We start from the raw sequence: 12,927 nt of genomic DNA on the forward strand, positions 1-12,927 counted from the left end.
ATTACTCTAAGTATTTCTAGATATTGAATACGGAATTTAAGACTGCTCTGCGACTTCAATCTTATTCTAGAACACACAGGAAATGACTTACAACCTGTTTGGAAGGATATTATGTTTCATTAATCATCCATTCAAACTGGAAACAAAAAAGAAAAAAAAAAGCAGCACTTCTAGACATGAACAGAACAACAGAAAAGCAATAGTCACCAGGTTTGCCCAGGTAAGCTGGTAACCAGGCACCTAGTATAAAGGACCAAACTAATGAAGTCTGATCAAGATTAGATCATGCTTGATATCACAGACTGCAGTGTTTAAGTAGAAAACTTGAAATCAGAAGCAGTAAAATAAAAAGCATATCTAGGCAGCAGGCATGCTTTTCTTCCTCCTTTTCTTTCCTTAAAAGATGAACCAAGAAAAACATTCCAGTGTAGAGAAGAAATTAAGGCAATAAACCACTCTTACTATTTTCTAATAAATTAATTTTTCATCAAATAAATTGTATAATACCCTTCCTTTCGGCAAAATTGCTTCAATCGTTCTAAATTTTCATGAAATTAAATAAAACAGAGCCAAAAGAGTTGAACCCTGGGAAAAAAAACTTTGTTAAATTATTTGCATTGAATTCTTTGGAAATACAAGCAAATTTATGTGCATGAAGTTAATCAAACGAAAGAAATTTTCATAAGAAAAACGTGACAAATCCAACACAAATCCTTGCAGATGGGCAGGCTTACAACACATGTAAAAAATCCCCATACTCTTTCCTTTCCACTCTCAGTGAAAACAGTCAATGCCTTCCAAGGGTGTTAGAATCAAACCTTAACCATTTAACAGTGAATGCTACTGAAGCCTCTCCTAATTTATTTGTTGACTCTGACACTCCATCCACCGTAACAAAAAGTATATGCACTTATGAAACCCAATTAAACATGGCAGACCAAGGCAAACATTTAGACACAGAAAATTCTCATAAACCCACGGTGCACAAACTGCCACTTTCCTCTAAGCACTGAACTCACAGCCCTCCAACGAGTTTTCTAAACTGAAGAGGTACTGCCACCTTCAGACATCAGAGCAGCATTACAATTTTCATTATCCTGGATTCTTCAAAAAGGAAAAAATAAACTTCACTTTTTGAATTATTTTTAAATATATTCAATCCTCAAAGTTTCTAGAGTTAAACTGCAGAACAAAAATTGTTTTAAGTCCTTTTATCATGTTATGACTAATTTTATGAATTAGCTTACTGTAACCTAAAAATTCCAACATTCACCTAAAAAGCATTGTGAATCAAGGTTCTTCAATTCTGACCATAACAATTGCAAAACTGCATCACTTTTTTAACCCTTAATTTTCAGGAACAGTGACAATAATTCTAGTTTATTGTTACAGTTATTTTGGCATTCAGATATTCAAGGACTTTGAAATGCACATCTAAAAAATTGATGGGGTGACAGCAGTTAAAATGGAAATCTTCATAGAGGTGAGAGTCTTGTCAACCTAGACAAACTCTGATCAGATTAAAGGAGCTAAACTATTCTCTTACTCATCTGCAAATACAGCACTCAACCACTGTGTTAATGATACATACGCTAGTAATTTCTTTAACTTTGGACAAGATACAGATTAACTTCTTAAATACTTGTTCCACTTTATTGTATTGGAAAGAGTAATCTCACCTTTAGTAGAGTATGCTTCAGCAATCATCCGTAACCTATATGGTGGCACAGCAGCTAGCTGCAAATCATCAACTCCAACTCTGGCATATGTGTTCAGAGCTTCCTTGTAGTCCCCTTCCACATAGTTCAATTTGGCCATAAGTAGGTTAGCCTCTTGTAAGAATTCTGGCTAGAAGCAATAGGAATAAGAAAGTTTTTATTCCCGATCCAAGCACATCTAATTATTTCTGACAGTTATTTGGCCTGTTTTCGGCATATATTCACTGTGAAAGCCTCAAGTAGATTTTTCCTCAAGAGAGCAAAATCCCACCAGAATTCTAACTCCATGTAATATTAGGGAATCTTGAAGCAGAGGTTGAAGTCATTTAGTAATACTCCATCAAGCTACTTAAAAGCATTATCAGACATTTTACATAGTCATATACTTACTCACATGTGCAAGAGAAATACCTCTCTGGTAAGTTCCAGCTTTGCCAGGTAACAAAACTATTTAAAAGAACTTTATCATTACAACCTCTCCAATGGTTTCAGCATCATAAGCACAACATAGTGTCAAAACTTAAAGTGTGCTCTACAGCCCACATATTAACATAATTTGCACAGTCCCAGAGTGCCAAGGTAGAAGGAAGGTATTCAGAAAAGGATTCAGGGAAGAATGGAAGAAAAAAGGAAAAGAAAATAACTCTCCCAGGCATCACAGAAAACACAAAATAGGAAGTTAGAGATGACTGTAAAGCAAGGTTCTCATCTCTCAAGAGATAGCCATGAATACAGAAATGCCAAGCGATAGAGTAGTTACAGCAATAATTGACATGCTAAGAATATTTTTTAAAAAGTGGCATAATTATTCCTCTCAAGTATTAACTTTACTTTTCTCCACAAACATAACTTAAGAAATCTTTCCTGAGTACTTATGAGACACTATTAAAGAAATTAGTGAAATATTTCATATTTATAACATTTAAATTACTGCAAAGAATGATTTAGTTATGCACTCCAGGTAAAACTTCCACAAAACAATCTGCAAGTTCTTCATGTAAGCCTTCAAGAAGTCATTGAGAATTTTCCTGTTCTTCTCATGAAAGAAGGCAAAGAACTTACGTGAACAAAGATCCATGAAGAAAGAAAGAGACACAAAATAGCACAGCACCAATGATGGGAGTAACAATAAAACAAGAAACTAGAATTTTCTATGTTTTTCTCTATACTCAGCAACATAACCCAGTCAATTTCAAGTTCTGACCAACTTACCTTTAGGTTTCCTCTATCAAGTGCTGCTGTTAGATGCTTCCTGACCTCAGTTAGCTTTGGCCGGGGGCCCCGTGGACTACTGCTCTGCTTAAGAGCATTTTCCTTCAAAAACTGTTCCAGTTTGGACTCTCCAAGAAGAAGTTCTGCCATGTCATCTGAAATAAATTTTAAAAAATAACAACATGAAATTTTAGAAATCATTTTATTTCACTAATATTTCTGTGTAGTTACCGTTGCCTCCACTGAAAATTTCCAGACCTGAATTTTATATATAAACTAAAACAGGCATAGAGTCAACTACTTAGATTTAACATATCAAATGGGTACATCATTTTACTTTTCACTTTATCTATTATATGCCTGCTATTGTAGATTTAAGTCTCTTATGTTCTAAGGTATAATGAACTAGAGCATTAATCTGAAGCCAGTACTTTTCTTATTTTAAAAACAACATGTATTTCAAAAGCCTTGTGGATACTGTAGCATTCTGAATTTGTAAAAATTCATTTCTAATACTCATTTTAATGAAAAATCCTGTTTCATAAAATGCCTGTTGTGGTTTCACAAGTATGAACACAAAGATAAAGGATTAATTTTTGACACAAGTTGCATACTGCATGTCATAGAATCCAATAATCATCTGATTTGGAATGAACCCTTACAGGTCATCTAGTCCAACTCCCCTGCAATGAACAGGAACACCTACATCTAGATCAACTTGCTCAGAGCCCAATCCAGCCTGACCTTGAACGTCTTGAGGGACAGGGCATCCACTACCTCTCTGTGCAATCTGTGCCAGTTCTTCATTACCCTTACTGTAAAAAACATTTTTCTTATACACTGTCTAATCTCCAATCTAATCCAAATCTCTTAAAATCAAATTCTTTTAGTTTGAAACCATTTCTCCTTGTCCTGTCACAACAGACCCAGCTAAGAAGTCCGTCTCCTTCCTTTTTACAGCTCTCTTTTAGATATTGATAGGCCAATATCAAGTCACCTCAAATCCTTCTCCAGGCTGAACGGCCCCAGCTCTTTCAGCCTGTCTTTATAGGAGAGTTGTCCCATCACTTGGATCATTTCTGTCGCCCTTCTCTGGACGCACTCCAACAGGTCCACTTCTCTCCTGTACTGAGGACTCCACAACCGGATGCAGGACTCCAGGTGAGGTCTCACCACCTTAAAGGAATGTCACCCAGGATGTCTCTGATCATTATTTCACACCTGGGCTGTAAGAATATGGCTGTCAACCAGATCTTGTTAAGGCTCCAGCCATCTCACACCTTTCTATTTCTCATCTTTCTCAGTTTCTTAAGAGGCATACCACCACTTCTGGAGACAGTTTGTAATACTGAAATTCAAAAAAATTGTCATCCTCTACCTCATGCCTATCCAGGACGATTAAACTTATTTTACTGAAACACATTCAATAGTTCTTTTAGTGAAAAGAGAGCTAGAAACATCATCACCTTACTATTCGGGACTTGAAAATATCACATCATGTCTTGCAAACAATGTTTGCATACTCAAATATGAACTGAAAATAAATAAGTAAAATAGATTTTTAAAAAGGGAGAAGGCAAAATGCTGGCAATCAGGAAACTGCTGACAGCCCATGCCCTTTAGCACTATCCTTAAAGGCTATAGGAAGGCATGGAAAGGCCGAGATAAGCACAACTTGGTGTTAATATACCAGAGAAAAACCTTCCTTCAGCAAGTATAAATGCATCAACATTAGCTTGTATTTAAGTACAGCAAGTCTCAGTACTGTGCCTGTTGGACTACTATATGTGCCCTATGTACAGTGCCAATGTACAGTAAGCTACAAAGATCAGTTCTGTGCTGTAATGGCTTATCAACTGAAAAGACAAAAGTCTAGAAAAAAATTTCCATGAAAACTTGAGCTTGCTGCTGATTTTTAAATCTAAAATTTCTAAATTTCACCAAGAGAGCTTCAGAGACCAACCAAATAGCAGAGGTATCAAGGGATTTGTTATTTTTCCATTTACAATTTCAATCTGATGTTCTGGTAATTATATCCATGGTGATCTGGACATTTATGTGTTCTAAACTGTACCCACTCATGTTTAATTGTTTAAACAGTACTGCAGAACGGAAAGATCTCAGCTTCCAGATGAAGATGAGACAATCCATGTATGCAGCCTGGTTATCAGCCTGCTTAGTTTTCAGGTTTTCAGAACAGTTGCCAGACTCATGACTCAGGTTTGCAGTAACAATTCCCTTCCTCTGCCCACCACAGAGAGTTTCTCCTGATAATTTTGGTGGACATCTCATCTTTAGACCAGACTGCATCAAGTAATTTAAAGTGTCATGCTTTAATCTGTATTTCTTTTAAGAACACCTTTATACCTTCTCAAGTGTTCTGTTTTGCCTAAACTGCGCTCCTCCCCCTTCAATTTGCCCTCACAATGACGAGGCCCTCTGCACACAGCTTTGACTTACCCTATCGAAAATGTTGGTCTCTTAGAAGATAAAGAATGAAAAAGTGAAATATTTCCCTGGAGCATCATTACTATGGAAACACTCGACAAAGCAGTGGCACTCAGTATCTTTCAAATAAGTATTAAAGGCACCCGATTCCCAGCCCAAAGCAAACAGTGTTATTCAACAATATACCTACAAGATAATAATAAAACTGCATTAGCTACAAATGGCCAACTAAAAGAAAGCTTTTATGTGCCTATTCAATGCTCACATGGCAAAATTTATAGCTGTTCAGCTGTACTAACAAGCAACTGACGGTTTGACATGCATCTGAAAGTCCAGCATACAATTTCTGTGACATGACAAAGAAGTTCACCACTTCACAAATCCTGACTGAAAAGGTTTTCATTTAAAACATCTGATACTTAAGGACAGTTTAAGAAAGCAAAACAAAAAATGTCAATTTGTCAAATGTAAGTTCTGAGAAATGTAAAGACTATTTGTACACTACAGTATTTTACATACAGCCTAGAGCACACAACACTGAAGGCAAACTTTACCTTATTCAGATCATAGTTCCGCACTACACTTCTCCTATCTGCATTTTGCACAGTTGCTATTTTTAATATGACAAGCAATCAAAGCTCCTACGATTTGAAGTTTCTTCTGATAAACTATACCTTAAGTTTGAAATCCCCTGAAGAAATAAAAGTAGAGAAGGACACAGGTTGTTCCCATAAATTTAGTGTTACCAGTGCATGTCCAGGAATTTTTGAAGCAATTTACAATTCGCTGTGCAATTCTGAGAATAGGCTACACCTCGTAGTCAAGGGGTGAAGGAGAGATGACAGCAGAAGGGTCCCCTTTTAGCTTTCTAAGATTTAGTAAAATTGGCTCTCAGCTGTTCTCAAAGGCCACGCACTCCATCCTGTCATACTGGTGTACTCACTCCACTATACCAACATTCTTTTCATTCTAGGAAGCCCAAAACTAGATGCAGAATTCCAGACATGGTGTCACAAGTGACTAACAGAGAAACACTAAATTTCCCCAAGCTGCATCTGAGTCTCTACCACTGCTTGAGGAACCAGCCTCATCAGTACAGATAGCAGCATAAGGGTACCATGGGCATCCATTTTGTCATTTGGTTTCCAAACCCCACAGAACACCAAAACACTGATCTTCCTTTTACCGCTACCATACTCAAATTAAGACCTCCTTGTTGCTCTTTATATCTCTTACCAGTTTCATCCTCAGCTAAGCACTGCATTTCCCTTTCAAACTCATTAATACACTGGCAATGTCTCTGAGCTTCTCCCAGTCCAGGAAATCACACGTGCTAACCCATCACATCTCTAATCCCAGTAAGAACGTTGCTCTGCAACTGCACACGTTTCTAATTCCTTCACTATCTATACAGAAATATTGACTAACACCTAAATAAGATTGGTTTACTTTCTTTAAAGACACTGAGCCACTACTTTGTTATAGTTTGATTTGTTTTCTGCATGTTCTTGCTTTTCCTTCAGACATGAATCTTAGTGCAGCTGATAAATATCAATAGCTTGGGTTGCATAGCTTCACTTTCAAGTTGCAAGATATGAAATGCACCCAATCTAGATCTGACATATCAAATCAATATCACATCATATCAAATCCCCTTTGTTACATATCATATCATACCAAATTCCACATTTCATTAGCAGTGCCCACTGCATTACTATAAACAAATTAAAAATAAATCAGGTATTATGCCTATTATTACCCTGCTCAGATAGATTTCACATCCCATTCTGGAAGACTGAACCTTCTCTAGCTGTTCCACCTCTCTGGAAATCAAAGCATGTAAACTGCTTGCACAGAAAAGTTAACTGCTTTTACGTAGCAATGCTTCAGTTCAGGTTAGAATTTGGTGTAAAGAACCTAATCAGCTGTGTGAAAGGGACACAGAGATCACTCCAAACCCACAGAACCATTTCTCAGAGCAGGATGCAACTATTTGGTTCACAAAGAATAGGCACTGAAAAGTCCTTTCAGCAAAGGCATTTTACTAATAATATTTGGAATACTCCCGAGTGCTCTCACTCAGTACACAATTTCTGTTTATGAGCCTCTTGACGCTTTAAAAGAGGAAGAAAAAGTAAGAGTGGGACTTGAAAATAATACTTGATGTCAGCACAATAACATCCTACTTTGAAGAGGAACAACTGGGATGAATTCTGCTTAATTGTATTTTTAAAGCAAAGTAGTGGCTAAAAAGTGGATACAAACATGTCAAAATGTTTAAGCTTTAAAAGGTTGATACTTAAGTAGATAATTTCTCCCTGATTTATATCTATCAAAACAGTAAGGTCAACCACTGACATTCTTCAACACTTCAAGTACAAGAATTACTTGTATAATGTAAAATGCCAAAGAAGAAACTTAGACTTCCCTCCTGTATGCATTCCTTTTTAGCACGTCTCAATAGTCCTGGCCTACCCTCCCATCACATGCATTTCTTTAGGTCAAATACAACAGTTTCTTCATGGAAGGACAGGCTATTAAAAATAAAAATAAAAAAAATAAAAAAAAAAAGATAACCCCACATGGGAAAACCATACAAGAGCTGGACGAGATATTTTGTTCATACAAATTGCGAAATTGTCATTGAAGCATGTGAAACAACTAGTTTTGAAAGGTTACATTAGATTGATTAGTAGACAACTTGAAGAAGAGTTAGACATTAAAGAAAGAAAAAAAAAAAACCCTTTTCCTGCTACATGAGAAAAATGCATTCCCTGAGGCATGAGGACTCCTATACAGCACTGAACCATCCCTGTTACTAAAGGACTTGGAAGTGTTGGTTGATGAGAGGCTCAACATTAGCTGGCAATGTGCACCTGCAGACCAGAAAGCCACATGTATCCTGGGCAGCAACAAAGGCAGTGTGATCAGCAGGGGAAGGCAGGAGATCGTACCGCTCCGCTCCACCTTTGTGAGATCCCACCTGCAGCTGCATGCAGCTGTGGGGCCGCCAGCACACAAAGGACGTGGACCCGTTGGGGTTCAGAGAAGGCCACAAAGATAATCAGAGGCCTGAAACACCTTTACTTCAAATATGAGCTGAGGAAAATGGGGGGTGTTGAGTCTGGTGAAGAAAAGGCTCCAGAGAGACCTCATAGCAGCCTTCCAGAACCTGAAGAAAAAAAATTCTTCACTCAGAGGGTGGTGAGGTGCTGACATAGGCTGCCCAGAGTAGCTGTGGATGCCCCACTCCTGGAGGTGTTCAAAGCCTGGCTGGATGAGGCTCTGGGCAATCTGGTCTAATCTCTGACTGTGACAGGCAGGTTGGAACTAGATGATCTTGAAGGTGCCTTCCAACCCAGATCATTCTGTGATTCTGTGTTGCCTCTAGAAAATTTTCTATCCCTTCTCCTTTTCCCACACTAGCCCCTCTACCCTCAGTTTCTTCTCTCTGAAAATGTCTTTTCAAAAAGTGCCATCTCTAACAAGAGACAAGCAAGACCAAAGCTTTAAAGCCTTAAGCCTTCATGCTGGTGTATACTCAGAAACCATCCCGACACCTGAACATGGGAATCAAAGTAGTCTACAATACCCAGATATTTTGTTCCCATCACTGGTGCAAGTTAAGGAAGCTAACAATCCATATGCTAGCTAGAGATAGTCACACTGCAGCAACACAAATTACACATGCTTTCTTTCAGAGGAAAGATGGGAGAGGAGAAAACAACAGCTGCAACTTATACATAGATCTGATCAAGCATCAAAACAGAAACTGTTATTCCAGGTCATCCACATATGGCACAACACCCCCCTTTCCCTGTACCATTGCTATCGAACGTGAGAGGAGCAGTGACTGTCAGACTGGCTTTCATCACAGAACTGTTCCACGTGCACAGTTGCTGATGACTAACATGAGAAGACAACTCATCACAGAATGCAAATCATAAAAAACACTGCAAAGCAGGACTTCGTTTTAATTGAGACACTTATTTGTTAAGTCAGTGATTCAGGGCGAGAAACTGGCAGTAAATTTTTAAACTAAAGTAGGTCTGAAAGAAGGCTCTATTGACAAAGCATTAGCTTGAGACCTATCAATTGTCCCGTGCAAGTAAGAAAGATTATTACAAGCACCATGAAGGTTCCAAGTTCCAATTAGATGGACATTTCTAAAACAAACCATTTACTGTTATACCATAGCTCTATGGATTTCAATCAGTTTTGAATAAGCCTTAAGTAATCCTGAAATAATGTAAGTAAAGTTTGAGGAAAAGCTTGGTTTATCTTTCAGCACAATGAGTTATCTAGATTACATTCTTCTATGAAACACATCATTAACAATTAAACTGCAAAAAAGATATTACACACCTTGAAGCATAGCTTTGTTTCATCTAAGTAGGTTTGTCTCAGAAGGAAAACCTGTTTGTAAAGGGTTTTCATATACTGAAACTGGTTTGTCACCTTCAGAAAACTGAGATACTTATAGATCAATATAAAATCAAAGGAGGATATTCATACATTTTTCTGATAAAGAGTCCATCAATAATAACCACACTATGCATCACAGTTGAAAGCAGAACATTTCCTCAGTGAGGAAGGATGGCCCAGATTGCCCCCCACAGAATCACTGATGCTACCCACTTTTCTAATATGAAATCCTCTGCTATAACTATAGAATACAGGATGTCCTGAGTTGGAAGGGATGGGACCAACGAGGATCACCGAGTCCAAGCTTGGCTCCATACAGCATCACCCAAAATTCAAACTCTACGTCTGAGAGCATTGTTGAGACTCTGCTTGAACTCTGGCAGCTTGGGGCTGTGCCTGCTGCCCTAGGGAACCTGTCCAAAAACAAGTCTATTATAATGAGAGACAAGTCTGAACACCTCAGAAACCCAAGTCAAACTGAAGGATGCTTTAGGTAAAATAACCCATGCTTGTTAACACAGAAAGGAAAAGCAAAAAAACTGAATGCTTCTAGACAAGCCAACTGTTTTCTTTCAGCTCAGATATGCTCATACAAAGCATCTTGAGAAGAACCTTGCGTGAGCACAGTTATCCCTTTCTGTAATACATATTAACCTTGACCACCTCAAAAACAAGAATAAAGGCTGGCATAAAGACAGGAGAACAAAACAACACTAACATATCTTTGTAAGGCAGTAGCTAAAAATATCATGGCAGCTGCTCTGTAATTTGAGTTTTACCATTTACTTTTTGAAGGAGAATTCTTATCATAACATAATTCTTGTTCTTATAACAAGATCCAAAGCATTTACAGAAAAGAAAACAGAATTATAAGGTGTATTCTTCATTTATCCTGGATCATGGACGATGAAGAATACTTACTGCTGTTAGTTTAAGACTTGATATGTCTATCTTCAGCATTCCACTGAATTACATGATAAAATATAAAACACAATCAGTCTTCTGAAGAATGCTACCATAACCTCAAGGTGTTTGCTAAAGAACAGAGGGACTGTTAGCAGTCTATGTGGCAGGAACTCCTCTTGCTAAATTCCTCTCTACGAGTACATTTAGGAGAAAAGGTAAAGAACGGCTGCACTGAACACAGCTCAAACAGTAACAGTTGGAACAAGAACTGAATACAGAACAGGAGCTGTTTCTCTTGCCTGCAGAATCCTTTTCCAACAGGTGACTTAAACATTGTTCTTAATTCCGCAGTACGCCAAGATAAAAATAGTGAATGATTAAGTGCTTCCAATATAATGAATCAATCTGCTACCTGTTGTTTTACTGGGTAGTAAATAACTGCTTTGTTAAACTATTACTTCTCCTGTGGTAGTTCACTAGTGTTCACTAGTCTTAGATTAAAAAAAAAACAAACAACGTTATCTAGGCCACACAACTACTATTTTTGTGTCTTCTAAACGGTTCTTAACATTCATGCAGAAAACATAAAATTTAGAAGGACACAATAATTATTTTACTTCAGTTGTATTTTTAATACCACAAGGAAGTGCCCCTTGCAATTGCCAACCCCCTCTGGCAGAGGTCATCAGTAGCCCAGCTCCTGGTATCAAGCCTCTTTGCACACAACATTCCTCCACACCTCAACATCTGCAGTGAACTGCTGTGGAACACCAGCAAGATCCACAATCCTGTGCTAACAAAAATAGTTACACCTTACAAAGCTCAACATCTAAAGCCAGATAGAGCATGGGGCAGGAAACAACCAAGAATGAGTGTTTTCTTTTTTAGATGCCAAATGATCATAGTTTAAAAGAAGTATTTTTAGTATCGTTTCACCATCTTCTAAACTATGCAGCTGCAAGAAAAATGTGCAGAATTAAGATAAAATCTCTTACTACAAAGATTTAAGCAAAGAGGCTCAAACTCAAACCCTGAGGATATGAATTTGAATAGAAGGTATTTAGGAATAGAAAACAGAGCAAACTAGCTACAGAATCTGAGGTGACCAGCCAAGCAGGAATTAATCTTTCCTTGTAAGTAAGCAGATAACAAATCTAAAGCATATTGCATCATTTCACCTTCTTCCCAACAAAATCTCCAGTGTTTCAGGTAACATATTTCAGACTCTTAAACAGAATAATTAATTATCTTAAAGTGTTGAAATTGAAAGATCACCGTTATCATTAGTTGAAAATGAAGACACCGAAATAGGGGAGATCAACTAGATGAAGTGGGGAGTTGTCAAAACGGAGCAAGAAAGAAGGGGGGGAGAACACCACCTCAACTCTTCACTCCAGAATGCCAAAAATGGGAAAAAAGAAAAAGGAAAAAAAGTAGGTGAATAAGGCACCAAAGGGGTAATGAGAACGTGTGAGATTTCCAGCTTTCTCTGAGCAAAGTTTCTGTAAGAACAGCTGAAGAAAAATCTCATGACATCTCACAGTATGTTTATTAAGAAGACCACTCTGAAATGGAGCTTTCTTCCAAAGAGGAGGATCTGGAAATGTTGGATCCAGAGCTGATTTCATGTTCACCTAGCAGAAGTGGCATAAAACTCATGTTTCTGAATATAATTGACCATACACTTAAAGACATTTGTTTTGTTTGTGACCTATGTAGCCCATAAAGAGCAATGGCCGCACCTGACAAGGAATGTTAGCAAGTCTCAGGTACCCATACATGTAACTCTAACCAGAAGTTACATACATTAAACTGAATGCTAAATGTTGCATTTATATGAAGGTTTACATTAAAGAAAATGTATGTAAAATAACATGTAGACACAAATGTGCTACTTTTAATTTTATCACTGAATCTTAGGTAGTAAGGATTCACAGAACCATCAGATGACTGAGGAGGGAAGGGGCCTCTGGAGGTTATACTGGCTAACTGCAGCTGATCCAAAGCAGAATCCAGTGGGATCTCATCTGGTCAGCCTTACACACATGGAAACCAGAAGCACAATATACACTGTCAGCTGTTCAAAGACATTTAATTCTATGCATTAGCACCTTTCATTATACACGGTAACTCATTCCTCTGACTCTAAAGCACAGGGAGAATGGAACCCTTCTACTGTGCTGTTCTACAGCATCTATGCAATTATCTTCTTTGACAT

General features: G+C 37.8%; 1 protein-coding gene across 2 annotated transcripts in view; it reads right to left on the bottom strand.

The window, feature by feature from the left end:
• Positions 1-12,927, bottom strand: part of TTC7B (tetratricopeptide repeat domain 7B) — a 123,502-nt gene that overhangs the window by 101,332 nt on the left and 9,243 nt on the right. For both annotated transcript variants that reach the window (XM_042814706.1, XM_042814707.1), the window contains exons 2-3: positions 2,931-3,085; positions 1,680-1,848 (exon numbers count right to left, since the gene is read on the bottom strand). In XM_042814706.1, coding sequence (XP_042670640.1) covers positions 1,680-1,848; positions 2,931-3,085 — 324 coding nt within the window. The remainder of the gene's footprint in view (positions 1-1,679; positions 1,849-2,930; positions 3,086-12,927) is intronic.

Source organism: Centrocercus urophasianus, unplaced genomic scaffold, assembly GCF_019232065.1.
Source record: "Centrocercus urophasianus isolate 14NV4802_14NV808 unplaced genomic scaffold, USGS_Curo_1.0 seq_14, whole genome shotgun sequence".
Taxonomy (NCBI): Eukaryota; Metazoa; Chordata; class Aves; order Galliformes; family Phasianidae; genus Centrocercus; species Centrocercus urophasianus.